This window comes from Pogona vitticeps, chromosome 2 (assembly GCF_051106095.1).
Source record: "Pogona vitticeps strain Pit_001003342236 chromosome 2, PviZW2.1, whole genome shotgun sequence".
Classification (NCBI taxonomy): Eukaryota; Metazoa; Chordata; class Lepidosauria; order Squamata; family Agamidae; genus Pogona; species Pogona vitticeps.
Window position 1 is genome coordinate 155,775,515 of NC_135784.1, and position 27,227 is coordinate 155,802,741.

Sequence of the window (27,227 nt, forward strand, 5' to 3'; positions counted from 1 at the left end):
GTTATTACTGTGTTGATGGATGGTTCTATTACAAATACAGCTCCATTTTATCCTCCTCTGGATTTGTTTTTAACTAACCTTTGGCATCTCATGTGTAACACTTCTTCTCATGCCTTATTCTCTTTATTTGCTCTGATGTAACCCAGCTTCCGGCTGAGATTTCTGTTGTGTTCTCACTGCTTCTTCAGAACCATATTTCTGATATTATCAGGTAGGTTCTCTGGCCACATGTATGAATCCAACATGCATGCTGAGAATACATGTGTAAGAGGGGCCTTTGAGCCTTGACAACAGTGTGCAGAAACACTGTTTTCAGTCACTCACAAAGATATTGCCTGGAGAGATGCAGTATTGCTGAATACACAAGAATCAGCAGTCACAATAAGGGCACTGAATACTTCTGAACTTCAAATATTGTTCATCAACTTTCTGTCTGCCAGAGCTCCTAAGATGATGATAATAGTGTGTATAAAACTGAGAACCAGTGAAACATACAAAATAAAAGGAAAAACTAGAGGAATAGAATAAAAGCTCCATGAAATGGACTTAACAAAAATAACAATGCACACTTGCTGTGAGAGCAGTGGCTATGAGGTTTTTAAAAACTAAGGCGCAGTTGCAACTATAATAAGTTGGGTTTAGATCCAAGAAATCATAGGGGCTGGAACTAGGTAAATATGGAGTGCTGAGGCTTTTCAGAAGGAGAGAGAAGGTAGTTCCTGGAGGATTCAGAGATCAAGCCAAAAAAGATTACGAGTAGTCTGTTGCAATGTAAATCAAGTGCCAATGTTTATGCTAGGTCACTGGGAGACTGAGCATCCACCAACAAACTGGAGTAAAGATGACCCTAATATTTCCCTGACAACACATACATGAAAGAATTAACAGACTAGGAAGCTACAACTTGTAGCACAAGAAGCTCAAGAAAAATGAGAGCTTCAAAGATAGCTTTTTTCCTGAATCATATTAAGATCTAGCATGAAACTGTAGCAACTGCTGTAGAAAGTCAGTGGCAAAAGTTTGATTTGCTGGGTTCATGGTTGACAGAAATCGTGACTTTTCAGAGAAAACAAAATAAGGAGGTATTCTGGTCTCCACAGATTATCCACAGAGCTCAGGATTGGGCTAAGCAAAATTCAGAAAGCTATTTCAGGAAATAAAAACAAAAATGAAGAACAGAGTTCATGCATGAAGTCTCAGGATTTTTATATAGGCATGTTTTATTCATTCCTTGTAAAATAAATCTATTCAGACAGAATAAGCCTATACCTAACAAAATATACAGGACACTAAAGCCTCAGGCAAAAACACAATTAGTCCACTAGCATGATTCCTAGTAATAATTTTTTTACACCTAGAATATATAATTTATGAGACAGAACTATATAGCCATACCAAATGTTTTTGTGTTATCTCAGACTATATAAAAAATTAATGTAAGAGAGTTGCTCTCTATGGTCTGCTTCAGACACTAAATTTAGAGTGAATGTCTGAAATTAATGTAATCTGCAGAAAAACTGCCAAATCCTCTACTAGTACTGATTATCATATTTTAAGTACAAAGATCTACCACTTTCTCACTCCAAACTTTTACAGCAAAACTAGGCTTCATCTCCTTATAAATATACAGTTTCCTAAAACTGGAAACATCATGTTACTGCACAAGGCAACTGCATTTACTCAGAATGTGTTGTGCTCTTCAACAATGTTCATCAACCCTTCAGAATGATATCTATTTGTGAACAGTCAAAAGTTTTATTTTACAGATGCTGAAAGTCTATTCTCTTAACCACCCAGTATACATTGTCATTTGAAAAAAACAATGACAAAAGGCACATTGAAAGAAGGCAATCGTGCTTAAAATGACAGAAAGCAAAAGCAGAACAGAATTCAAGTATCAATATACCACTGGATCACTTTATGTTAATAAGCACTAACAGGCGAGGTTAATGGGGAATATCTACTTTCAGCTACTAGGTGCTGCTGAACTAATACTTGGACTGGGGGTGGGGTGGGAAATAAATAATGAGATTTTTAAATCAGATGTCTTACAGGAACTGTCTGCCATTTTTTCTGACTTGATTTCAGGCTACTCACTGAACTGGGAGCTGAGGTACCACGGTCAAAATGTCTGCTGCACGGAACAGCTGAATTTCAGTATATTTTTATTATACCATGCAATCTGTATTTTCATGAAAACACCACACAAACTTTATTAGACAATATTACCTCTGATACAATGTACACAGCTAAACACATATCTCATAGTGTTACATTTATAAGCCTGTAACCATACAAGTTACATCATTTTTTTTTTCCCCCATTTGGGCGCCTATTTATAAAACTTATTTTCCTCCAAAGCTCTCTAAACCATTAGGAATTTTTAGTGCTTCATAACTACTGCCACCAAATTCATAATGTACACTACCCAAACTCCTATCAGTTATACCCTCAAGAGTAACCCAAACCAGTTAACTTTGAGTCAAACTTCCTGTTTAAAGAATCAGCATAGATATTAACTGTGCAGAGACTCAGGCAACTTAGCACATAGCATGTTATATCTGTCTTAACCCCTTGAAGCAATTCACTTCCAGTAGCCACAATGTTTGCATTATGCTGGCCTAAAACTGCTAGATTTTGGCCACTGTTTAGACAGATGTACTTGTGAAGACAAACTATTAAAATAATTCATTATGCACATTTGCTTATCAATCATCTTCACAATCATGGTTCCTGTAGGCCAATATTAAGTATCACACTTCCAAAAGAACCAAACATCTGCTTGCATGCAATATCTAAAGCAGGGGTCTCCAAACTACACCCCGCGAGCCATATCCAGCCCACCTTGCCATTTTATCCAGTGTGTTCCCTTCAGCCTGTGCATGGGCTGGCAGGCAGGGGCTGTGGGCGGAGGGGGCGTGCACACCCTCCTGTTCCTTCGGCCCTCAAAGATGTTGAAAATATCCGGTGTGGCCCTCACAGACAAAAGTTTGGAGATCCCTGATCTAAAGCATATATTTGCTTTTCAGTTTTTCAGCATCTTCCTCCTGAGGTCAGAAATGTGCTTTGCACAGTCTTTAGGTCATCAGTATTGAACAGAACAAACATTTCTAATAGAGTCCAGATGGCGTTCTGTTAGTTAAAACCTGGGAGTGCCAATTCCGATCCTCCTTTTGCTTCGAAAAAGGTGTAGGAAAGAGTGATCAAATTACAATTCACTAGCCTTCCATTTTCCACAATTTCAGGATCAATGTAGAAAAATACAGGCATATCCACTTCTTCATGGGGATTAAGTAGCTGTTCTTCAAAACAAAAGCACTGCATATTGGAGGGAAGATTTTTTAAAAATGTTCAGTGCTACATCAACACTTACACAACAGTCTCTTTCTAAGCTAGCCTTCAGTTATAGGTTAGATATTATGCCGAAATGCTCCCTATAATAATTTCATTTGCATTTTGTTAAGACAAAGTTCATGCCTTATTTAGTTAGTTATTTTATTCATATCCCACTTTTCTCCTCAAAAGGACCCAAGGTGGCCTACAATAAACAAACAATATTAAAGGCTACAAAAAGTATTACAATATTTTGAAAAATAATTAACTAGCTAGTAAATTGAAAAACAATTTCACAAAAATTCTTTCTAAACTGTTAAGTATTTATTTACCTTCCCACTATTAAGTCATTCATCTTCTGGCAACTATAGTGCCTGCCTAAGTATAAAGTATATAAAGAAGCAGTAGCACCATATCTGAAGTGCCACTAATGAAACTTGCATTTTTGTGTGTGTGCACTTGGGAAAGATGGAATATTCTGAACTACTGCAACCACACTGATTTACTCTGTTACAGATAATGTAACAAAACCGCCAAAGAGGCCCCTTCCATAACAGCAAAGGATGGACCCTCCTTTTGAGTCAAGGGGAAAGAGTCACATTATATCAATATGAGGAAACCTTGGGGGTGGTGCTTGTGATATGCCTAATCCTAAGCACTGCTGCCATCACAGATAAATAAAAAATCAGATGCCTGCTATACTATATTGGAAAATTTTAGTTAACCAGAGAAGTATAACAACAACTTCCCACTCTTGGAAACATCAGACTTCACTTACCTGTATCTTGTTAAAATACTGTCCAGCTTCAAAAGGAACCACGTTGTAGGTAGAAACTCCAATTACTGGTTTATCAGTGGGGTTCTTTGCTTTGTAAAATGCCAATGCAGTCTCTCCTGGAACAACCTGTAAGAAAAAGTTTCCATAGTGACTCCCCTTATTCCCCCATATGCATGGGCTTTAATTTCTTTGTATTTAAAATAACAAGAGTCAATTCAAGATACGTGAAGCCACTTATCCTCCAGCCATTTTTGGCATTTTGAGTTAAAATGTTTCCAATATTCCACTCCAAAGTATTGCTAAACCAGGAACTACCTAAACTTCAAAGGAGATTTTTCTTCCTGGGCAAATGTGGCACTGAATTCTAGCAAAGGAGAGCCTCTGCAGAGTGCTGGTATAACATTCCACTCAGTGGCACTAAAAGACTACTATTTCTGTCAGGAGCATGAGTATGTATGCAGACATGCCAGCCACACAGTGCCATGCTGCTGTGCATCTTCTCTAAGCAAAGAGGCAAACCCAGGGAAGTTGAGCCTTCTTGCCCAGAGGCAATCTTTTGAAGCCACTGACAGCAATCTAATTAGAAAACTCATCCGTGCAACAGGGAATAAGCCTACTGCAGACAAAGCAAAACATATTTTGAAACGTGAACAAGACAATACACCAACCGCAACAATTGGGGTGGGTGGGAGAGTGGGTAATTAATTAATCAGTATACAGTACATATTATTCTCTCCTGCATCACTGGCATCATTTATTTGAGCTAGAGATGTAGGTGCACTCAGAATGAGAAGCTACAGAAGTAATTCTCTGCACATCTGACTCTTAGTGGTAAAAGGACAGGGCCTGCTGAAACTTCTTTGCTTCTATAAGCTCGAGACCTGACAGTGCACAGTATAGCAAGCAGTTAAACCAAGAGCCTTTCATGCCGGTACTCTTGTTTGGCATGACTAGTCACAAGAGCATTATGTGAAAAGGCCACAAAAAGTAATATTGAACCATAAGACACTCCCTTTATACAGAGGGAGGACATCCTTTCAATGGCTTGTCCCTTGCACCCACCTCGATAGGCAGGATCTTACAGCCAATGTTTGAGCAGTGTCTTTTACAAACTTTATCTCATATACCTGACTGTGCCTAACAGCCACTGTCGATGGCAGAGTCTTCCTACCATGTGTGGAAATGCTGCAATCTCCCTCCCATGGGCAGGGGCCTGCTGTCATGCAGACTGTTGCTGTTTGACCTGGGATTTGGGCTAGAAGGAACTAGATGATTTCTAGCTGCTTTGGGGATTCTGTCTGGATTGTCTGTGGTCTCTGTATTGGGATTTGTTGTACAAAAGGAACAGGACTCTTGCCTAGCACCTTTTATATCTCTACAGGCTATGGAAGGCAACACCTTTTTTAAGCCACAATACACTTTGTCTTTGTTCTCAATAACTCTGCAAATAATTTAGAGCCCTCGAAGCTTGCAAATATTAGGTTGGTATCAGCAGCAGAAGCAGCAGCTTCAGAGTTCGCCTGCCAGTGTCTGAGTCATACATGATGACGTACCAGAATAGCAGCCTCTTGTGGCCTGCATGAAATTGAATGGAGTCCAGACTAGTATCTGCTGAAAAGGCAGAAACTTTAAAGGCAGAAGCTTTGACAAATTTGTTCAGTCCCTGTCTGAGCTTAATGTCACCCTTGGCAAGATTACTTAACACATCCTTGGCCCAGAAGAACACTGCTCTTGCCATAACAGAGGCTCCTGTAGAGGTCTGAATGACTGTAGAAAGGGCCTTGTGATCCTTTCTTATAAGCGGAGTCTACCTTGATTTCTAAGACCATCTTCTCCAGCCACTATACTGTATATACGGAGGATCAGACCAGAGCATCCATCCAGGGGCACCTGTTGGCTGTAAGTAACAGAAGTAACTTCTGTTACTAATATACTGGTAGTAACGGGGTCCCCAGGAGACTGCAGACATCTCCCACTCTAATAACTGCCATGTAGATGCTAGGAAAGGGGAATTCTGAAGAAGAGGGGGCTTTTTAAACAACTTTCCCTGAGGCAAGTCAAAACAGACTTGGCTGGAGCGTCTGGGTCTTTCAAATTAATTTTTGTTTTTTAAACTGGAGTTCTGGTGGCCTTCTGTAGCAGCAGCACAAAATCTTTAGGCTAAAACAATCTGCAAGAGGAGAAGGGAGAAGCTCCCCTATCCATTTTCTGGATAAGCCTGCCCCTATCCCACCCTCAGATGGCTTTCCATCTTCTGCCTGTGAAGCTGAGAGGAAATCATCCCTGAGGGCAATTCCCATCTGGAGATGTTAGGGAAGGTAGGAGACATGTGAGCTGAAGGGCATATAGCCCATTCCGATCTTAAGAACCTTGGAATGTGGGGCCCCTCCTCTGCAGTCATTGGCTCCTGTTCTTGACAGCTCCTCCCTCCCTCTGCACATAAGTGGTTGTGTGGGAAAAGATGCACACAGCTCCTCTGTCTCTTTCTTGGCAGGTATATGGAAGCTAGAGAAGAGGGCTCTCCACCTTGTCACAAGGCCCTGTCTTCCACCAGCTATAAAGATGGGGAGGAACTGGGGAAAGAGGATCTTTTCCACACCTTAAGGCTCTCTGCCCCCTCTAGACTTCTGGACAGAGACAGGTGGGGGCTGGGGAGACAACTGGCATTTCTTTTGTTACAACAGCCCTGATTAGGAGCAGAACTTCGGGTGCAGGGCATAGCCTTCAGTCATCTGGGGAGAAGGTGAGGAGGTCTGCTGCTGGGTTTTTACCCCAGAGACTCTTCTATTTCACCTGTTAGTTCCTGTGAAGCTTCGGTAGGTGCATGGGAAAAGCCCAATCTGTGGGCTTCCTCCTGGCACAGGAAGCAATTTGACAGCCCTCTTTTCCCTGGTGCAGTAGGCCAAGGCTCCATCTCAGGTTCAGCCACAGGTCTACTCACTGGACCAGCAAATTGGCTGAGAGCCCCAAACTGTCCTCCTGATCTGACTAGAGGGTGAGAGAAGAAAGAACAGAAAAGTAGAGGCAAGAAGCTGATTGCAGCCCCTGGGTTTCCCTCATTAATAGAGGAAGCTGGGAGCTCAAAAGTAGCCATGAGATTTTCAGATTTTCCCCCCACTATAACTGCCATACTCCATTAGGAATTCTCCCATGCAAAATTCTGGCACCTGTGGCCATAAAAACTAAAGTCCTCATAAGAGTCTCAGGACACCCCCCTCCCAAGGCCCAGCATGTTCTTCTCTGCAGCCACTGTGGAGGGAGACAATGGGTGGGGACTTGCTAAGCTCCATAGGTACTAAAAGGCAGTGGTTCCCAATCTTGGGTCCCCAGATGTTCCTGGACTACAACTCCCAGAAATCCTGGCCAGCACAGCTAGTGGTGAAGGCTTCTGGGAGTTTTAATCCAAGAACATCTGGGAACCCAAGGTTAGAAACCACTGCAAAGGGTTGTGGAACTGGTTCTCTCCTTCCACCCATGGTATGAAAATTGGAAGTTACAGTATATAAATACTCATCTACCAAACTTTGAATTACTTACATATATTTCAGTCTGCTGAGGCCTGAAATTCCAATTCAGAGTTGAGTGTACATCTGCATTGAAGGTGACCTTAATGACATGATCTTTTACAGGTTCCATTGCCTCAACCTTGTCTGTGCCAGTCTCTAATTTTGTTGTTCCACCATATCCACTAACCTTAAAAGAAAATTAACTGTAATTAACAAATAGAATGATTAAAAATAACAAATGATTAAAAATAACAAATTAATGAGAATCAGTCTTATCAATTAAAAAATCTTTTATCCTGCACTACAGACCATGAATCTGTACTGTAGCTTTTGGTAATGAATTGCAGTTTTATATATGTGTTGTGGGAAGAACTATTGTGGGAAGAACCCAATCATACAGCTTAAGTGGTTCATTCACACATTCTATTCTAGGATTATACAGTGTGGAGGAAGTTTTCTTTCTAACCATTTTCTCCACAGCACATGTAATTTTATAGTTCTCTGTCATAATCTCCTTAATTTTTTTCTTGAAACGTTTCCAAACAAGGCCTCTGCCTGCTAGAAAATCACTTTAATCACTCTGATTGTTTTATCTGCCATTTTCTAGTTTGTATACAATGCTCCAAATTGGGTTTCACAAGAGATTTCTATACAGGTACTACAACACTACCAAATGTATTTTATCTCTCTCTCTTTCTTTGTAATCCCCATCATGGAATTTGCTTTTTCCCAGGATACCCACTGTACATCAAGTTTTAACTGAGTTGTCCACCATGGTCTCAAAATCGCTTTCTTTCTACATCTCTGCCAGCTCTCACTCATACAGTGTATACATTACATCAGGATCTTCCCATCTTAATTGTGAAGTTTCATTAAAACAGAACTAATACATTTATGTTCAAGGGTTCCTCAAGAAACACAGTCACCAGTATAAGAAAAAAGTTTATTGCAAATATAAATGTTCAATGACTGATGTATCCAGTCATCACTCCAGCAAACGAAAGCAAACACATGGCTTCTGGATTCCAAGGTCCCCAAGAGTACCACTGCCATTGCAAGGACTAAATATTTCCTGCACACAAGTTAGTTCATCATTTTGGGTCCTCAGATGTTCTTGGACTAAAACTTCCAGAGGCCTTCACCACTAGCTGTGCTGGCAGGATTTCTGGGAGTTGTAGTCCAAGAACAGCTGGGGACCCCAGGTTGGGATCCACAGACTTAGAGCATGGCTACTAGTGTAGAAGTCCCACTACAGTCCTTCCATGGATAGACCAATGTGACATAGCAGAAATTTATTGCTCATGAGTCTTTATTTAAATTCCTTTCACTACACTACATTCCACGTCTCACTTATGGTTGCTCACGCTGAATTGCCATTTCATTTCCCATTTGCCCAGCTTGGAGAAATCCCGCCAGAGTTCTCTGCAATCTTTTTTTATGTTCCTCATTCTGAATGACGTGGTGTTGTCAACCACCTTGGCCACTTCATTGTTACCCTAACACTATGCCATTTCTGACCAAGTTCAAAAGCACCAAGTCCTGATACCAATCTTTGGGAAACACCACCTCATAACTTCTATTTTGTGAAAACTCAATTTTCCTCTATCTGCTCCTGATCCCTAAAAGGTTCTGGCCTCTTTGCAGATCAATACAATTCCATGAATAGGTTTACTCAGGAGTCTTTGATTAGGGACTATGCCAGGGGTGGGCAATTAATTTCTATAGGGGGCCACGTGAAAAATCTGAACTGTGTTTGGGGGCCGAACCAATTTTTTGTTGTTGTTTAGTTGTGTCTGACTCTTCGTGATCCCATAGACCAGAGCACAACAGGCCCTCCTGTCTTCCACTGCCCCCGGAATTTGTTCAAATTCAGGTTCGTAGCTTCGATAACACTGTCCAAACTGGGAGCACACAAAGTGGGGGCATGGAGAGGTCACTGGTTCTGAAGGTGGGAGGCAGGTAGAATTGTGTGGCTGTAACTTGAAAGGAGAAGTGGGGTGTGGACCGGGAAGGAAGGAAGGAGAGAGACAGAATGAAAGAAGGAAGGCAAGAAAGGAAAAGAGAAGGAAGGCAAGAAAGGAAAAGAGAAAGAAGGAAAAAGAGAGGGAAGGAAGGAAGGAAAGAAAGAAAAAGAGAAGGAAGGAAGGACGGGAAGGAGAGAGTGCTGTAATCATGCACTGGAGAAATCACGGTGGGGTCTGTGTAGAGATCCTGAGAATAAGAGTGGGGAGAACTATATGGTAGAGGGCACTTCCTGGGCACAGAAAGAAGTCCACTGGATGGTGGTGGGAAGCACTGAGAAGACCCCCATCTGCCGGCGACTCCCCCCGCCTCCCCCCTTACCTCTTTCTACCAGGTTGTCGAGGTGGAAATATTACTTGCTGGCTGTCAACACCCAAAGAGGGCTCGCCTGTCCTCCAGCAGCAGCAGGCCCCTGCGGGGGGGGGGGGGCGCTAGTGCACTGATGCCGCCGCCGCCGCCTCGTAAGGGCAAGTGGAGCAGCAGCAGCAGGAGGCAGCGGTGCTGCTTGGGCGAGCAGGCATTGCCAGCGCGCTCCTCGCAGCTCTCCCAGTGGCGCCACAGGTCGGTCTCGTACCAGTGGTCTGTGAAGATGGCTGTGACGAGCAGCGCCAAGGAGCAGAGGCAGAGTGACAGGCTGAGCATGCCCACCAGCACCCACCCGCTCCCCATGGCAGCCTCACCCCTTCAGCAGATGTCCCTCCGGCCCTCAGAGAGCCCGTGCATCATGGCCAGAGGGGAGGCCGAGAGGGAGCACCTGCTGGCGCACGGGCGCCCGCACTCTCTCATCCGCCCAAGCCACGGAGTGGGCAGGTGGCAGCAATGATAGTGGCGGCGAAGGTGGTGGCGCTGTCCATCCTGTGCTTCTGGTCCACTCCCGATGGGCAGGCCACACCACAAAAAGGACAGCATGAGCACCTGCAGCACCTCTCGCCCACCGCCAGGCTTTCTGCCATGCTGGGTGACCGGAGCTGCAGCTCCAGCTCAGGAGCAACAACCGGCGGGCCGGGCTGGAGCAGCTCATGGGCCGTATGTGGCCCACGGGCCACACTTTGTCCAGGTCTGGACTATTCCAAAAGCTTTTCACAAGTTTAAGTGCCTTATCTGTGACCAGCCGCCCCCCACTCGTTACCTCTCTTGCTATTTATTTATTTATTTATTTATTCTATTTATATCCCACCCATCTGCCATATTGTACCACTCTGGGTGGCTATACAAATGAGGGTTAAATCTTCCTCCAGATTGTATACCATAACCTAGAAAAAGGGGTCTGAGTTCATCAGGGAAGGTGAGGGCATCACGAAGAGGCTATATGGTTACAAATCTAGGCTTCTCGCCATGTCACTCTAGGCGCGATGCTCAGAGCTGACACTCCAGATTTAAGACACATCCATTTTCTTCAGGAACGCGCAGTCTCTCTTCAGAAGAAGACAACGGACAGCTCCAAGGGGGGAAAAGTTAAGCAAAACTACTGCTGCTCTTCAACTGGAGCAACTGAAAGACGTTCATCCAAAGTCCTTTTTTCGGCTCCACAGCAACCCCGCCCAGGCAGCCAAGGAAGAGCACCTAAGAGGCGCGGGCGTGCGCGACAGGTCCAAGGTCACCCGGGACTTTCTCGGGCTTGAACCCAAGCCTCTGAGAGGCCCCACCCGTCCAGCATCTTCTCACCTGGCAGAACAGGCGATAAAGCGGCACCGACGCGTAAGACAGGCCCACCATGCCCACGGCCGCGGCCACCAGGTAGGAGGCCACCGTCTTGTTCTGGCGTTCCCGGAACTTCTCCTCCTGTTCCCGCCGCCACTGCCGCTGCTGTTCTTGACGCTCTGCCCAGAGGGGGTCCGTGCTGTTCCCGCGCCGCCCCGCCGGGACCGCTCGGCCCTTGCCAGGGAGGCACAGCCAAGCCCGCCATGGACCCCCTCCTCGCGTCGTCACCCTGGACAACGGGATGCCGGCACAGACCCATCCTCGTGCGAAAAGACCCATGTTTTCTTTCCCCCTGTCACGTGGGCTCTCCTTTGATTTCCCCCGCCTCCTCCCGCATGCGCAGATGCGCTGGACAAATCTCGCGAGAATACAGAGCGACGCCGCGACGAAGCCACGGGCGGGGATTGTCGTCGCCTTGCTGCCGGGATCTCCTTGCCAGATAACACGCCCTACGGTGGCCGCAGGGGCGGAGGGGTGAGTTTGCGTTCTTGTCACCTCTCCTGCCTCGTGGCCCCGCCCCTCTCCGTGGTTGAAAGGCAGGAGGTTCTCCTTGCCGGGTTAGTGGGGGGGAGATGGTGAGCGACACCTGAGGGCTGGGCAAAGGGGGGGGGATGCATGCATCTCCACGGACGCCCTTGTCTCTCTCCCCCGCCCCCCGGCAACGCTTTCGGCTAATCTCGGGGAAACTCTCGGAGCCTGGAAATAAAAAAGCAGCCCATCTGGTTTCCAGGGGATGAGGTGGCATCCTTGGCACGCAGGAAGGGGGTCAGCACGCCTGGTTATACTGTATCCCCTAAGCTTGCCTCCCCACCCCGAAACTCTGAGAAGAGTGCCAAAATAGGACTGCCGTTTCTTCTCTGCCTATTGCCTTACTTTCGAGCTGCTGTTAACTTGCCTGTATTTTATAACTTCCTGATTTGGTTTTATGCAACATTACATGGAGGCGTGATGGCATAGGAGGCAGAAAGTGCGGGGACACTTATATTTTCGGATTAAAGGGTTGAGAAGCACCTGTGGTTCTCCAGATGTGTGTGAACTGCAACTCCCATCATTCCTGCCTGTGGACCATTCCTGCCGGGGGTGGTTGCACGTCTCTGTCTTCCCCCTCCCTCATCCACCCACCTCATTTGTCTTGGATGTCGACTCTGCAAAAGCCCAGGCCAGTACTGTATAGCTAGTGGTAAAGGACAGCCAGAGAACAAGGCAGGCATCGTTAATACAGTCTAAAACTATTACAAGCAGTTTGGAAGGATGGCTTGAAGAGCCATTACTTTAACCATTTCCTCAGAAGAGCAAGACATTGGACTGGTCACAATGTTAAATGAATGAGCATACAGTACATCCTCCTGTGTGTCATACACTACAGTACCTGGAAGGCCAAATGCTGCTTTGACCCCATACTGGAGCCCAGGCTTCAGTGTCCGTCTCATATTTTGGATCTTTGCCACACACGTTAGATACCCCTCTATTCAAAATAATACATTGGTTGTATATGCCACTGAATTTCCTTCTTAACTCACGGTGGTGCACTTGGCTTTCTTTCTCTCCATTTTATTCTAAACACCAAGCCAAAAACCTATGAGACAGGGCAGGTTGAAAGAGAGTGGTTTGCCCAGTTACAGACCTTCCCTGTAATGTTACTGAATCTAGATCTCCTGTGCCCCAGCTCAACATCCTAACCATTAAGCCAAATAGGTTCTCCAACTGTCTGACATCTCTGAACTTAGTGGAGTTTACTTCTGGGTAAAGAATAAGATTTGTTGAGTTTTCTCTGAGTTTAAAGCTATGATGGCAAACCGACTTACTGATTGTCTTTGCTGCAGTTCATTCTTGTCTTTTGTCACATCATTTGAACAGAATATAGAGCTGATTTAACTACAATACTGCAGTCAAACCTCTGCTCATTACCCAAGTTCAATCCCAGGTAGCCAGTTTGAGGTTCACTCAGCCTTCCGTCCTTCTAAGGTCGGTAAATTGAGTACCAGCTTTCGGGGGGGGGGCAATGTGTAGCCTGCAAAATTAAATTGTATATTGCCCAGAAAGTGCTTTTAAGTGTATTGGGTGGTATATAAGCAGCACACTTTGCTTTGCTTCTTGTTTTAGGACTCGTGAATAATTTTCCTTAAAAAAAAATTAAGCTGTTTGAATATACTGTATGTTATGCTTAGGACTTAAAATAAATAAGTTGGGGTGGTGGCAGCAATATGTCCTCCTAAAAATAGAGGGGTTTTTTTATTTCGACCATTTTGCCTTTGCTAGCAATAGTGTGATTCTGCAACTAATCTCAAACTTTTGGCATCTGTGAAATTGCTCATTAGGGAGTAACAAGCACACACTGTAAGATTTATTAATATCTTATAATTTAACAATAAACTGAAATTAATATGTTTGATTGTGTACTTGATAGAGAATTATGGATTATTACTGAAGTAATTTAACGGTAGTACTAACACCTCCTATACATGTCCAGTATAACATGAATGGCTCTGTAATTTCTGCATCTCAGTGCATCTATCTAACCTATATCCTACATGAATATATTATCTCTGTCTCGTTAGAGACATATATAGTAGTAGTAAAACATAAATGTTCTTGGTTGCAACAGAGTTTATGTTAGTATTTTCAGTAACCAAGATAATGAAGTTTTTAAAATAACATTTTATTAGTTTTTCCCTATATCTACATTCAATTTGTGCTTGTTAAACATTGTGTTACATAGGTTTGCTTATAATGATCTATTTTCACGTTTTGGTGATTTAATCAATATACAGTGCTCTCAAAATCCTCTAGTATAATACCTAATAAAAGCAATTCTAGTTTCAAATCTATATAATTTTGACACAATTTTATACCAATAATAACTAAATAAATTCCTAACACATAGTAAATATTATATAAAGCATTTATGTAGATTTTCTTTATATAATTGTTTAGCTATTTCTACCTCCACATTTTCTGTCATGTCTATATCAATATCATATCTAATACAGTGGTGCCTCGCATAGCGAGGTTAATCCGTTCCGGATTAACCTTCGCTATAGCGAAACATCGCTGAACGGGACAGGGAAAGCCATTGGAACGCATTAAACATTGTTTAATGCGTTCCAAAAGGCTCCTTTACTCACCGTTCAGCGAGATTTCCTATGGCTGGCAGCCATTTTTGCGCCCTCGTTAAGCAAGGGGAGGGCGCGAAAACGCTGCGCGTGGCCATTTTGAGGCTTCCGGCGGCCATTTTGTCTGCCAAACAGCTGATCGTCGGAGCTTCGTTTTGCGAAGATCGGTAAGCGAAACGCTTACCGATCTTCGCAAAGCGAATTTCTCCCTATCTGAAGCTCGTTGAGCGATCGCATTAGCGATCCAAAAAAAGGATCGCTATGCGATTTCATCGTTATACGGTGCGCTCGTTAAGCGAGGCACCACTGTATATATTAATTAAGTACTATTTGTTTTACCTCACCTTAAGAACTGCCATTTTATGCCTTTACCCTAATTAGTGATCCCTTATTTCAATTTAATCCCCTTTTCTAATACAGTATACAGTGGTGCCTTGACTTACGAACTTAATCCATATTGGAACGGTGTTCGTAAGCAAAAATGTTCATAGGTCAAAGCACCATTTCCCATAGGAATACATTGAAAACCAATTAATCCGTTCTGGCCGAAGAAAAAACTACCCCCCAAAATAAAAAATAAAACACTGCAAGCCCCTGGGGCTGTAAAAAACAAAACAAATCTCAAAATAAACAGAAACATAACCCCACCAGCCCAATTCCACCCTGCAAAATATTTTAAAAAATAGATTTAAAAAAGGACCTTACCTCCGCAGCTGCTGCTAAGAAGCCTCCCGGACTCCAGCCACTGCTGCCAGGCCAGGGCTTCTCTGCCACCATGGGAGACCTCCCACAGGTCCCCTGCCACCAACGATTGCCACCTTCGGAGGCCTCCCAGGGCTTTCCTGCCACCATGGGAGACCTCCCGGGGGGGCCCTGCTGCTGCCTATCGTTGCCTTGAGGCTTTCCCGGGGGGGGGGGTAGACTGGGCCTACCAGGGGAAGCCCTCCCTTGGTAGTAGGCCCGGTCTACGCCCCAGGAAAGCATGAAGGTGGCAATCAGCGACGTACCCCCGTGAGGTCTCCCATGGCGGCAGGGAAGCCCAGGGAGGCCTTGGAAGGCAGCAATGGCAGCAGCGCCAGAAGCCTGGGAGGCTGAGCCTCACTTTCCCTAACTGTTGGGGCGAAAGAGCTACAAAGAAGCAGCCTCTTTGCCATCAACGGTTATGTTTTTTGAATTTCCTGCCCCTTTTCCCTGCCTTTGTTTTGTTCGTACATCAAAGCTCCGGCCGCAAGTCAAAGCAAAATTGTGCAGCCGGAGCTGTTTATAAGTCAAATTGTTCGTAAGTCAGGGTGTTTGTAAGTCAAGACACCACTGTATAAGATATGTCTCCTTACAATTCCAGAGGTTAGGTGTATATATGCTTTTCAACGTTGAGGGCCACCTTAATGGAGAGCCTCATGGCGCAGTGGTTAAACTGCTGTACTGCCACCAAAACTGTGCTCACGACCTGGGGTTCAATCCCAGGTAGTGGCTCAAGGTTGACTCAGCCTTCTATCCTTCCGAGGTCGGTAAAATGAGTACCCAGCTTGCTGGGGGGGGGGGGAAATGTGTAGCCTGCATAATTAACTTGTAAACTGCCCAGAGAGTGTTTGAAGCACTATAGAGCGGTATATAAGCAGCCCGCTTTGCTTTTTCGCTTTTTAATATTTTTTCATTTACATTTTTTCTAAGTAACTCCTTCTCTTGTTTGTCTTTTCCCAATTCTTATTCCTATCTCTAAAAATTCTGCTGTCCCTTGTACCATCTGAGAATATTTTATACACTTGAGCTATTTCCAATAGACCTTCCAAGCTATTTTTAATTAATTCTGCTGGTTCTCTCCCCTTATCTTCCTTTAGCACACCTAAGAATCTTCTCATCTCCAGGGTTAGAGTTAGGTCTCCTAAATTTTCTGATTTCCTCCAGCCCCTCTTTGGTTGGCATACATCATCCATCATCCCCACATTTCTTTGTTCATTATTCCCTGTCTCCTGTTGAATATAGTCCTTCCTTAACTGCTCATTTAATGATTTTTCCTCTTCGTTGTGGGATCTTAGTATTTCTAAAATTGCTTGAAGATTAGATTTTGTTTCATCCCCAAATTTTTCTTGTTTTGTAGCATTATGTCCCAAGATGTTAAATAATTATATTCCAAGTGAAATATGTCTACTTGCTTAAAGTAATCAGTCCAGTGCCATCAATAATTGCTTCAATAAGTCCACTTTAATAAATTGATCATCTTTAGTGTTAAATTTGAATCCAGTCTCAGACACAAAGTGACAGTTCAGTTCACTCAGTGTTTGTATTCATGGCCTAATGTATTTTGTAATCCAGCCCCGGATGTGGTCCATTCCAATATTAATTCTATTCTGGTCTGTGTTCCAGTCAAGTTCAGAATCCAGGATACATCCAAATATTTTTATTGGTCCACATAGGTCCATATTAGCCAGATATATATTCCAAGATGAATTGTCTTTGTTCAGATCTCAGCAAAGTATAGTTTAAAACTTCTGCTTTGGCAGGCTTAGACTTTCCAGGGTTAGTTTGTCTATGTTTCAGTCAGTTCTCGGGGGGAAAAAGGGAAATCAAAACAATTTCTAAGCTTAAGATGGCCATAGAGTGTTCAAGGTTATTGTTCTAGGCTTTTTGCCAATGCTGTAGATAGCCATATAACATAACCATAACTTAACAAGTTTAATTCCCAGAGTTGTTTAGCTAATAATGATTTTAAGAGAAAGATTTCCTAAATTTCTAACACCAAAGTAATACGAAACTTACTTCCTTGAAGTATAATTAAATGTCTAATTAGTGTCCAGTTTATTTTCATTGCATCTCTTTGTGTCTTCTTCCCTCTCTCTGTGACAAACCCAGACCTACTGGAGGATGCCACACTTTCACTAAGCTGCCACCAACCATTCCCTGTAAGGAGTCACACAGACCAGGAATGGATTTTTAACAAATAACAGGAGTAAGGTTTATTTAAATAACACACAGGGAAAATAAAATGATCAAGTGAATAAGATACAGTAACGTGGCTTAGTCTCAATCATACATACACCAGTTTGGTTCACACAGAACACCTTTAAATAAAGCACAGACCCTGAACCTATCAGTTCTGGCTACCCATAAAGACACCTGAACCTATCAGGTAGGTACTGACTGACACACAGTAGTACCCTGTCTGACACACAGACTCCCACACCAGCTTCTTCCCTCAGCTTCTTCTCCAGCTTCTCCTAACTTCTCCACACAAACTCCACATATATATACAGTACAGCCCCTCCTCCTGATGTCCCGCCTTCCACTCCCCATAGGATGGAACTTTCCCTCCAAACCCATGACAGACAGGTAACATCAGTGCTGTATGTAACACCTCCCCTCTTTATAAGTTGTTTTGTAGGGGGAAAGTTAAAGTGCTTTTCTCCAAAAAAACAACCTGGATCCAAAACATACAAAAACAGTTATACAATAACATACAATACCATACTTACTCTAGGATAAACATATCAATTAGGCATTTAAACATTTACCATTTACAATACATCAAGTTACCTTTATTCATACAAACCAAGCATGTTTAATAAACAAGTACATTTAACCTTTTGTCACCAAAATATATACATAGTCCATGTTTCTTCGCCGTCTTCATTCTTCGGGTCTTCTTGACAAGGCGTCAGCAACACAGTTCACTGACCCTCTGACCACTTTCACTTCAAAGTCATAGTCTTGCAGGTTTAAAGCCCACCTCATAAGTTTACTATTGTGGGTTTTCATTGTTGTTTAGCTAATAATGATTTTAAGAGAAAGATTTCCTAAATTTCTAACACCAAAGTAATACGAAACTTACTTCCTTGAAGTATAATTAAATGTCTAATTAGTGTCCAGTTTATTTTCATTGCATCTCTTTGTGTCTTCTTCCCTCTCTCCATATTTACCAGTGCTCTATAAGTGGTGGGGATAAGAGACACTTATTTCTCTTGTAGGGACTATCTTGTCCAGGGATAGTCATAAAGCAGTATAGTTATTATATTTTATCTCAGATATAATAACAACGTTAATTAGCTGATTTATCACTTCTCTGTTGCTGGCTGCCGATGACTTGCAAGCGAGCTATTCAGGTGCTTGTTTCTGCCCACTGTTGATTGGGGAGTTTCCTGGATCAAAATGGTGGTAACCGCCATCACCTCCATGATCAACAGGCTTCCCCAGTTCACCAACTCTTTGAGGTGGTTTTACCCTCCTGGTGGGTCCTAAAAAGGTCAGAATTCAGCCCAGGAGCCAGAGCTGTCTCCTCCTCCTGCTGTCTCATTGCACTGTCAAGCCGGAAGTTCCAAAGATAATGAAGTTTTTATTTTGCAGTTACCCTGCCTTAGTTGTAGAACTATGGACTTTAATAGACGTTCCCAACAATGAGAGCTAGAAGGATCTCTGTTTGGAAGTGCTATGTATGTTAGTTTAATAAAAAAAATTTACTCCACAATACAATTTACTCCACATGAAACCTTAAGAGATGTTTTATTATCTTTGACAGACAAGTGTTAATTTGGGTTGTGGACCAGACAGGACTCAGCATTATTAATGACAGAATTTGTACATACAGATGGCATCCATAGATGAAAATAACCCTCAAAAGTAAGTCACATATGATTCATTGCATGGTATAGAACAATAAGTACAGACCTGCAACCAACTGTTTAACAGGTTGCTAAAGCTAATCCTAGCCTGAAGAGGATATCTGCACACTATGTTATATGTTCAAACATCTATTTATTACATTCATGTATTACATCAGCTTTTCCCACCCTGGTGCTCTCTGAATACCTTGGGCTACAAGTCCGATTATCCCCAGCCATCATGGAGACAACTGGGTCCAGGAAGGCTGCTTGCATGTTTTAGACTTACATCTTCTAAATGAGGATGTGTGGAATCTGTTCATTTTGGTGGTATTTCTGTTCTATTTAATAAAGCCAGATACTCATGGAAACTTCATGGAGTGTTTCATGTGTCTGCCAGATGTTCTGGAAATCTTCTGCAGATGTATTCATTCTGCAAATTTTAAGGAAAATATATTCTCCCATGCTTTCCTGCAAAGTTGTTTGGGCATGCAGTCCTAGAAAGTTTATCTACTCGTTACAGGTAATCTTGTCTAAACTATGAAAGCAGCATGAAGTGCAGTGAATTTTGGAGGACATGACACATAGAGCATGGTTTATATTGCTCTTTAGTTTTATCTCTGTGGTGAAAGAATATTCATGGACTCAATGTGTGTGTGCGCGTGCGTGCACATGTGTGTTACGTTTCTTTGTTTTCTTTGATTTATTAGTTGTGGGTATTCTTGAAGGTTTTCACGGCCAGGATCTGATGGTTATTGTAGATTTTTCAGGCTGTTTGGCCGTGTTCCAGAGGTTTCTCTTCCTAATGTTTTGCCAGTCCCTGTGGCCAGCATCTTCAGAAGACAGGCGTTAGAATTCTGTCTGTGTTCTGGTGTAGTATGTGGAATAGTTGAGTACTGTATTTGTAGCTGTGGGATCAGTTTTTTGTCTTTTTCGTGAGATTGGGTGATTATGGTGATCAGGGTGTTTTTTGTTATGGGTGTATTGTTGTGATAACAGCAGCAATCATTATGTCAGACTATACCGGGAAGCCACTGAAATTCACAAACATCAGCAAAGCTTCAACAACAAAAAAGAAAGTATAAAATTCAACAAAGCCTGGCTCCCAGCATTGAAAAATAGAGCCTGCAAAAAGGTCAACAAACTACCCAGCCACAAGGACCAGTAATCACTGCACACAAAAGACTACCAAACGACACCCATCAATTACAGTGACAGATCATCTCCCCCTTATCACAACAAGAACCAGAAACTAAAAGTGAAACTTTCCCAGCTATTGGTGTCGGGCAGGTGATTCTGTGTACGGCTGTATCTGAAACCACAGAAGATGACTTCTAAGAGGACAGTTTTTAAAATGCAGTAGCTGGATTTCAGACTTCATCCTGACTTCGTTCTATGGCTATCACCAGCTGCTGGAGACAAATGCAAAGGTTATTGTAAAGTGTGTTGCAAAACCTTTGAACTAAGTAATATGGAAACTAGAGCTGCAAAGTATCATGCACAAGGACCATTACATCAGAAGAACCTGAAAGTTCAATCAAGTCAACAGTCCATCACAATATGTTTAGGTTCAAAGCCAAGTACAAGTTCAGATAGTAAAATCAGAGAGAGTGAAGCGACAGCCCCTGCGAAAACTGGAAAAGATTGTCAGAGTGACGAAAACAGCAAAGAATTACCTACCACACAAACTAGTATGGCTGCCTGTGTAATCAAGGACTGTGTTAGGAAAGCAGAGTGCCTGTGGGCTTTGCAACTGGTGATGAAGATGCCATTTAACTCTTGTAACAACATCAGTGAGTTATTCAAGCAAAAGTTCTCAGATACTGTAGCCAGATAGCTCAACAGTTTCATCTTGGAAAAAAACAAAAGCAACGTATCTTGTTGCTTCTGGCTTGGGACCATATTTCTCTGATCCTTTACTGAAACAGCTGAAACAGTGCCAGAAATATGTTATCTGTTTTAATGAAGCTCCAAATAAGGTGGTTCAAAAGGGACAGATGGATTTAGTGGTTTGTTTTTGGGATGATTACTGTCATAAAGTTTCCACACAGTATCTAACCAGTGTTTTTCTTCAAACTGCTACTCCTGAAGACCTTCTTCAAAAGTTTCAAGAAGGCATTTTTTCTTTATCAGTTGCAAAAGTATTACGGGTATTTATGGATGGGCCAAATGTAAATCACCTTTTTCTAACTTTGACTGTAAAGGAGAAGGAAAAGAATTGATTGGCTTTAGAACTTGTACCTTTCATGTTGTACATGGGCCTTTTAAAACAGGATTGCAAGTAGTGAATCAGTCTTACGCAACATATACTATCTGTTCAAAGATTACTCAGCTAGGAGGGCATCATACACTGCTATGACTGGAAGCACATTATTTCCCCTGAGGTTTTGCTCCACTATGTGGTTGGATAATGTTAAGTGCCTTGATAGAGAGAGCGATGACTGTTTTTGACAACATCAAGAAGTTGTCAAAAAACAGCCAGGTGTTTCTTGAAGCAGGGTGCAAGGGTCATTTACTTATCTACAGTATCAGGACTTTATAGGGAGACTGCTGATGGAGGCTGGTTTATTAGAATTGTTGGGGTTCTGTCCCACCTCAGGCTTTGGCTCCCTCCAGCTCCTTCCTGCCTCCTTACCTGAAGCAGGTGTCCAGGGATCCCACCTCTGTCTCCTTCCTGCTGAACTCCCTGCTTTGTCACAATCCATGTGAGTTGAGATGGGGAGGAGGCGAAAAGAGGAAAGCAGCACCTGTTAAGAAAATTTTTAAATGGCAGGGTCTACAGTGTGTTTTTCGGCTCTTAAGCTGAATTGTGGGTTGAATGAATGGGCTGAGGGTGAGTAATTGAGCTCATGCTGCTCAATGCCTTTATACAAATGCGTACGTTTACTTGGTTCTACTGCTGTTCAAAGTTAATGTAGTGGCCACCAGTTGCCACTGAAAACTGCACAGTCTTCAAAGTTTATACTGGATTAGTTGGTGATGTATCCGATTAAATACAGAGGAAGAAGATCAGAGTTTTGTTAAAGATACAAAACAGTATCTTTTATAGCATTTTTATGTAGCATCTTCGAGCAGCCTGTTTTGGCTAACTCAACCTCCGGGTGTAACAGATTATGTGTTTATGGGATAGTTAATACAGTCTGATCAGCAGATTGTTCCAAAGAGACACTAAGTGGTCTGTAAATTGTGTTTGAGAAGAAGGTTGCAGGAGGTTAATTCCATTGTAAGCCAAAAATGCTTGCTCATTAGAAGTCCCTTTGGAGATGGAAATGTGGAGTTGTATACTCCAACTGAGGGGGGAAAAACAGGTCATCTTTGCAACACTTAAAAAGCATCTCTGTAGGCTCACAGATTTTACAGGAAGCAAAGAGAGAGAGAGAGAGAAGGCTAAGTACTGCCCTCATAGGTGACTCGACCCATGTGACAGGCAGGATTTCAGAGATTAACTCGAAAGAGATATCATTTCAGTCTGCTGAGATTATTTTAGGAACAGAAAGTGTGCCGGATATCTGCTTTGCGCTACTGAACCTTCCAGTGCCTTTTATTAAGTTTTTGCTTTTTGTTTTGTTTTTTATATTGGTATTAATTGTTCTGTCAAAATGCCTCTTCTGTCACCAGTGGATGAACAAAAACCAGAACATTTTGATGGGCTCTCCCTGTTGTACTGGTATGGTAAATAATTAGACTTTAGAGAGCTGTTTTAATTTCTGATAAAAATTTGAAGTCTATTGTATAAATTGAGGTATTTTCATTGTTATAGACTTTTAAAATTGTTGGAGATTCCTTGTTTAACATCATAATAATAGTTTACCATTCATACTCCTGTAATTCAATGAACATATTTGTTGCTGCAGTGGTGTAATTTAAACACAAGGGGGTATTTTGTTTTATTTTTAGTTTTTTTCCTTATATTGGCTTTACTGTTGCAAGTTTCCCTGGATGCCTTGCTCATCAGTGCAGATAAGTGATTCATAAATATTAGAAATCAGTTTAATCAAACTATTTATTATAATGATTTGTATTATTAATTAAATTCCTATCAACTCTCCCTTCCCCTGTGATGTATATTTAGCTTATTTTAAAACAGAAAATGGATAAAGAATATGTGCTTTCATAATATCTCAAACCTTTAATAAGTTTGTGGCATTAGAAAATGACTTTAAACAGTTTTTCCTGGGGAACTGCTACTTGTCCCAATAAGGCAGATAATTGCATAATTTAATTGATTTGTTTATTTATTTATAATATTTATATAGGCTACAAAGAATAATATGACTCAAAACAACAAAATGTAGGAAAAACTTCTTATTGTAGTGGTAAATCCATACTTAGTAAATTATTGTCTTCTATTTGTGGGTAATCAAAATGGAATATGCAGAATTTTTACTGAAATCAAAGGGGCTTCTCCAGATTGTATGATGAGGGTACTGTGTGATCCCAGGTTCACCCCAACTGGAATGTGAGCCTATGCTTTGTTGTTAATTTCTTATTAAGACAATATAACTTGCCTTTTAGGGAAGAATTGGAATTAGCAAAATTTGGAGGAGTTACCTCTTTCGGTGACAGCTCCCAGAATCTCCCATCAGATATGGCTGCCAGATGGAGAATTCCTGGAATTTTTGTTTTAAAAACAACCCAAAGCTCTTCTAATTAGACATTTGTTAGTCTGTGGTGAATAAAAATACTGCCAGAGGACTAAATACTGATTGTCTTGGGCTGTGGGAACTTTCTTTCTTTCTTTCTTTCTTTCTTTCTTTCTTTCTTTCTTTCTTTCTTTCTTTCTTTCTTTCTTTCTTTCTTTCTTTCTTTCTTTCTTTCTTTCTTTCTTTCTTTCTTTCTTTCTTTCTTTCTTTCTTTCTTTCTTTCTTTCTTTCTTTCTTTCTTTCTTTCTTTCTTTCTTCCTTCCTTCCTTCCTACCTACCTACCTACCTACCTACCTACCTACCTACCTACCTACCCACCTACCTACCTACCTACCTACCTACCTACCTACCTACCTACCTACCTACCTACCTACCTACCTACCTACCTACAGCCAGAAGGATGGAAGGGAGTTACTTCTTTCCTGACAGCTGAATACCAAGAATGATGATTCTTGGCTCTGGATGCCCAAGGCATCATTGACCTTTATAGCTAGGAGGCAACATGGAAGTTGTAAAAGCACTAGTAGCATGTCCACTGCTCTTTTCATTCATACATTCATTCATTTTGGTGGCATATTATCGTGACAAGTGCCCATCTTGGCTCTGGATTAAAGAGACAGTCACAGGAGCTGTGAAGTTGGCATTGTGCTGTGTAAATACATTACCACCCTCTCAGAGGGCACAGAACAGGAAACAGTAAAAGGAGAGCAGTACAGTTGGGATTACTTTCTTTTACATGTTTGTAAAACTGCTTTGAAACTGAGGAAAATGGCCAGGACAATATTCTTTCCAGTTCTTCTGAGTCTGTATGTGTAGTTTTAAGATCAAACCTGTCTCTTGTCTTTAAAGGGATGACATGTACATTAATGTGAGTCTGAAGATACTTTTAAGATTCAGAGGAAGAGTATTATATTGGCTGGTGACAAGCAGAGGGAATCCTTTTTACGTACAGCTACTGTATTTATAAGGTTTCCCCTAGATAATCACTGGAACAGGGAAGCATATTGACAGCAATGCTCACTCATGTCAGCAAAGTGTGTTAGCATAATCAACACATTATTTCACCAAGAATAATGCAGTGCTTTAATTCATGGGAAGCCAAACTTCCTTTTTGTGGAATCTATTTTGCTTTCTTTAAGAATTTCTTTGATTGGAGCCAAATGTGAGATGGTGGCTCAGGAGACAGAGCAGTGATAGCTAGTACCCACTGTAGTCTCCCACTGTAGTCGACAGAATGGAAGGCACACCAACTAATGGTGGACAAAACTGGAGTGCAAGTTGATACACGCACACGTACAGAGACATGTGTAGGCAAACATTCACGCGTACACGCCCAGTAAACCCCCCTGCTTCTGATAAGGAGGCAGATAGAAGAGGGGTGCCTAGAGGGAGCCTGAGGTAGGTTGGCACTCTAGTTGACCTTGTAAATGAGCTGCTGCTGAGGCAACCGGTCGCCTGAACCCCATGGATCAGAACTTCGAACAGTTTCTTTCTTGAACTTGAATTCCCAGAATTTTCCAGCCAGCCTATTGTAATCCAAAGAAGCAACTTCTCCAAGCTCTGCTATGATGCATAATATTAAGATTATATACACACACAAATGCAAATAATGAGCTACAAGAAATTGGTTGTTTGAATAGGCTGACTTAGATCTAATATTGCCATTTTTAAAAACGGATGTGATCACCGGTCCTTGTGGTTGGGTAGAGTTCATTGACCTTTTTGTAGGCTGTGTTTTTCAGTGCTGGGAGCCAAGCTTTGTTGAGTTTTAGACTTTCTTCTTTTTTGTTGAGGCTTTGCTGATGTTAGTGGATTTTAGTGGCTTTCCTTTGTAGTCTAACATAATGATTGCTGGTTTTGTCCAGTGCTTCTGTGTTTTGAAATAGGATTTCATGTCCAGTTTGTTTCAGGGCATGTTCAGCTGCTGCCAATTTTTCTGGTTGTTTTAGTCTGCAGTGTCAATGAAAAAAAGGTCAACAAACTGTACCCAACCACAAGGACCAGTGATCACTGCACACAAAAGACTAGCTAATGACACCCATCAATCACAGTGAAAAATCATCCCCCCTTATCACAACAATAGCCCAATAACAAAAAATACCCTAATCACCACAACCACCCAATCTCTTGAAAAGGACAAAAAGCTGATCCCACAGCTACAAATACTCAACTGTCCCACACACTACACCAGAACACAGACAGAGATCTAACTCCTGTCCTCTGAAGATGCCGGCCAAAGAGACTGGTGAAATGTTAGGAAGAAAAACCTCTGGAATATGGCCAAACAGTCCAAAAACCTACAACAGCTGTCGGATCCCGGCCATGAAAGCCTTCGAATATATTGGAATATTTATTTATTGAAAAAAAATCCATGTATAACCAAAACCATGTTGTTCAGAGCTATACAATTCAAGAGAGAAGTGTATATAGGTAAGTACACAAAATTAAAAGTACTACATATGCATGAAACACTAAAACTGTAAATAAATGCTTTTATTCAGTACCTTTTCTACAGTAAAGCAGGTGGACATGGTGGCGCTGCAGGTTAAACTGCAGAATCCTCTGTGCTGCAAGGTCAGAAGACCTGCAGTCGTAAGATTGAATCCACACAATAGAGTAAGCTCCCATCGCGCTTGTCCCAGCTCCTGCCAACCCAGCAGTTTCAAAGCATGCAAATGCAAATAGATAAATAGGTACCACGTCAGTGGGAAGATAACGGCATTCAGTGTCTAGTTGTGCTGGCTTTGAAACAGGGATGAGCACCATGCCCTAGAGTCGAACACGACTGAACAAATTGTCAAGGGGAGCCTTTACTTTTACCTAAAGCAGGTGGAGTGTTTTCTGAAGTCATTGAGAAGTAACTTCAGTTGTGGGTTTTATACCTTGGAAGAAATATATTTTAATATATATTGGATAATACATTGAACGTTTTCTCATTATGAGGTTTCCTCCCCCTGACTTCCTTAATTTCTATGATGTTTGTGTATGCAGGCATCTCCGTTGACATTTAATGTAGTTCATCCACTCTGAAATCTGTCATTTTCCTTTCCTTTTCAAAAGGACTATTATGGGCCCTCATGGAATCAATCGAGCTATACATCGCGTTGCATTTTCGGGCTGCCAAAATGGATTAGGTAATTAGATTATGCATACTATTTACTCTAATACACTCTGAGTGTTGTCACTGTCCCCCTCCTGGGCACTAGCAGGCCACTCTGAAGTAGACAGGAGTTGAAATCCATAAAAGTATTTAGCAGTGATTTTGAGATGTTACTGCAAGGGAGGAAATAACCTGCTTATCTCTTGCTTCTTTTCCTTGCTCAACAGGCATTAAAATTATCGGAGGCTATCGAGAGCAATCTGAAGAAGACTGTGGGATTTTCATAAAGAGGATATTGCCCGGGGGGATAGCTGCAGTAGATAGTAAATAATTACTTTTCATGTACTCTTGGTTGCCAGCACTGCTTCTAACAACTGTATCATTTTATATATTGCTCTTTTCTTCTTTTTTTTTCATTTTTCATTGTACATGTGGGGGA

At 42.1% G+C, this 27,227-nt stretch overlaps 2 protein-coding genes across 12 annotated transcripts in view; one reads left to right on the plus strand and one right to left on the minus strand.

Moving 5' to 3' along the window:
* Window positions 1–1,202: 1,202 nt before the first annotated feature.
* On the minus strand, window positions 1,203–11,678 carry COX11 (cytochrome c oxidase copper chaperone COX11). Its single transcript, XM_020783978.3, has 4 exons — window positions 11,305–11,678; window positions 7,649–7,804; window positions 4,112–4,237; window positions 1,203–3,318 (listed from the first exon to the last, which is right to left on the minus strand). Exons 1-4 carry the CDS (start codon window positions 11,617–11,619, stop codon window positions 3,136–3,138), a joined length of 780 nt encoding a protein of 259 aa, XP_020639637.1. The 5' UTR covers window positions 11,620–11,678; the 3' UTR covers window positions 1,203–3,135.
* Window positions 11,679–11,697: 19 nt separating this feature from the next.
* The window catches only part of STXBP4 (syntaxin binding protein 4), a 146,976-nt gene continuing 131,446 nt past the window's right edge, over window positions 11,698–27,227 (plus strand). For 2 of the 11 annotated variants that reach the window (XM_078385154.1, XM_078385152.1), the window contains exons 1-4: window positions 11,701–11,814; window positions 18,964–19,064; window positions 26,749–26,822; window positions 27,016–27,111. In XM_078385154.1, coding sequence (XP_078241280.1) covers window positions 19,033–19,064; window positions 26,749–26,822; window positions 27,016–27,111 — 202 coding nt within the window. In that variant the 5' untranslated portion in view covers window positions 11,701–11,814; window positions 18,964–19,032. Of the gene's footprint in view, window positions 11,815–13,242; window positions 13,306–18,963; window positions 19,065–21,302; window positions 22,713–25,468; window positions 26,119–26,748; window positions 26,823–27,015; window positions 27,112–27,227 lie in introns of those variants that run through there. The other 9 variants (XM_078385157.1, XM_078385156.1, XM_072990925.2 and 6 more) reach the window with 6 other exon arrangements.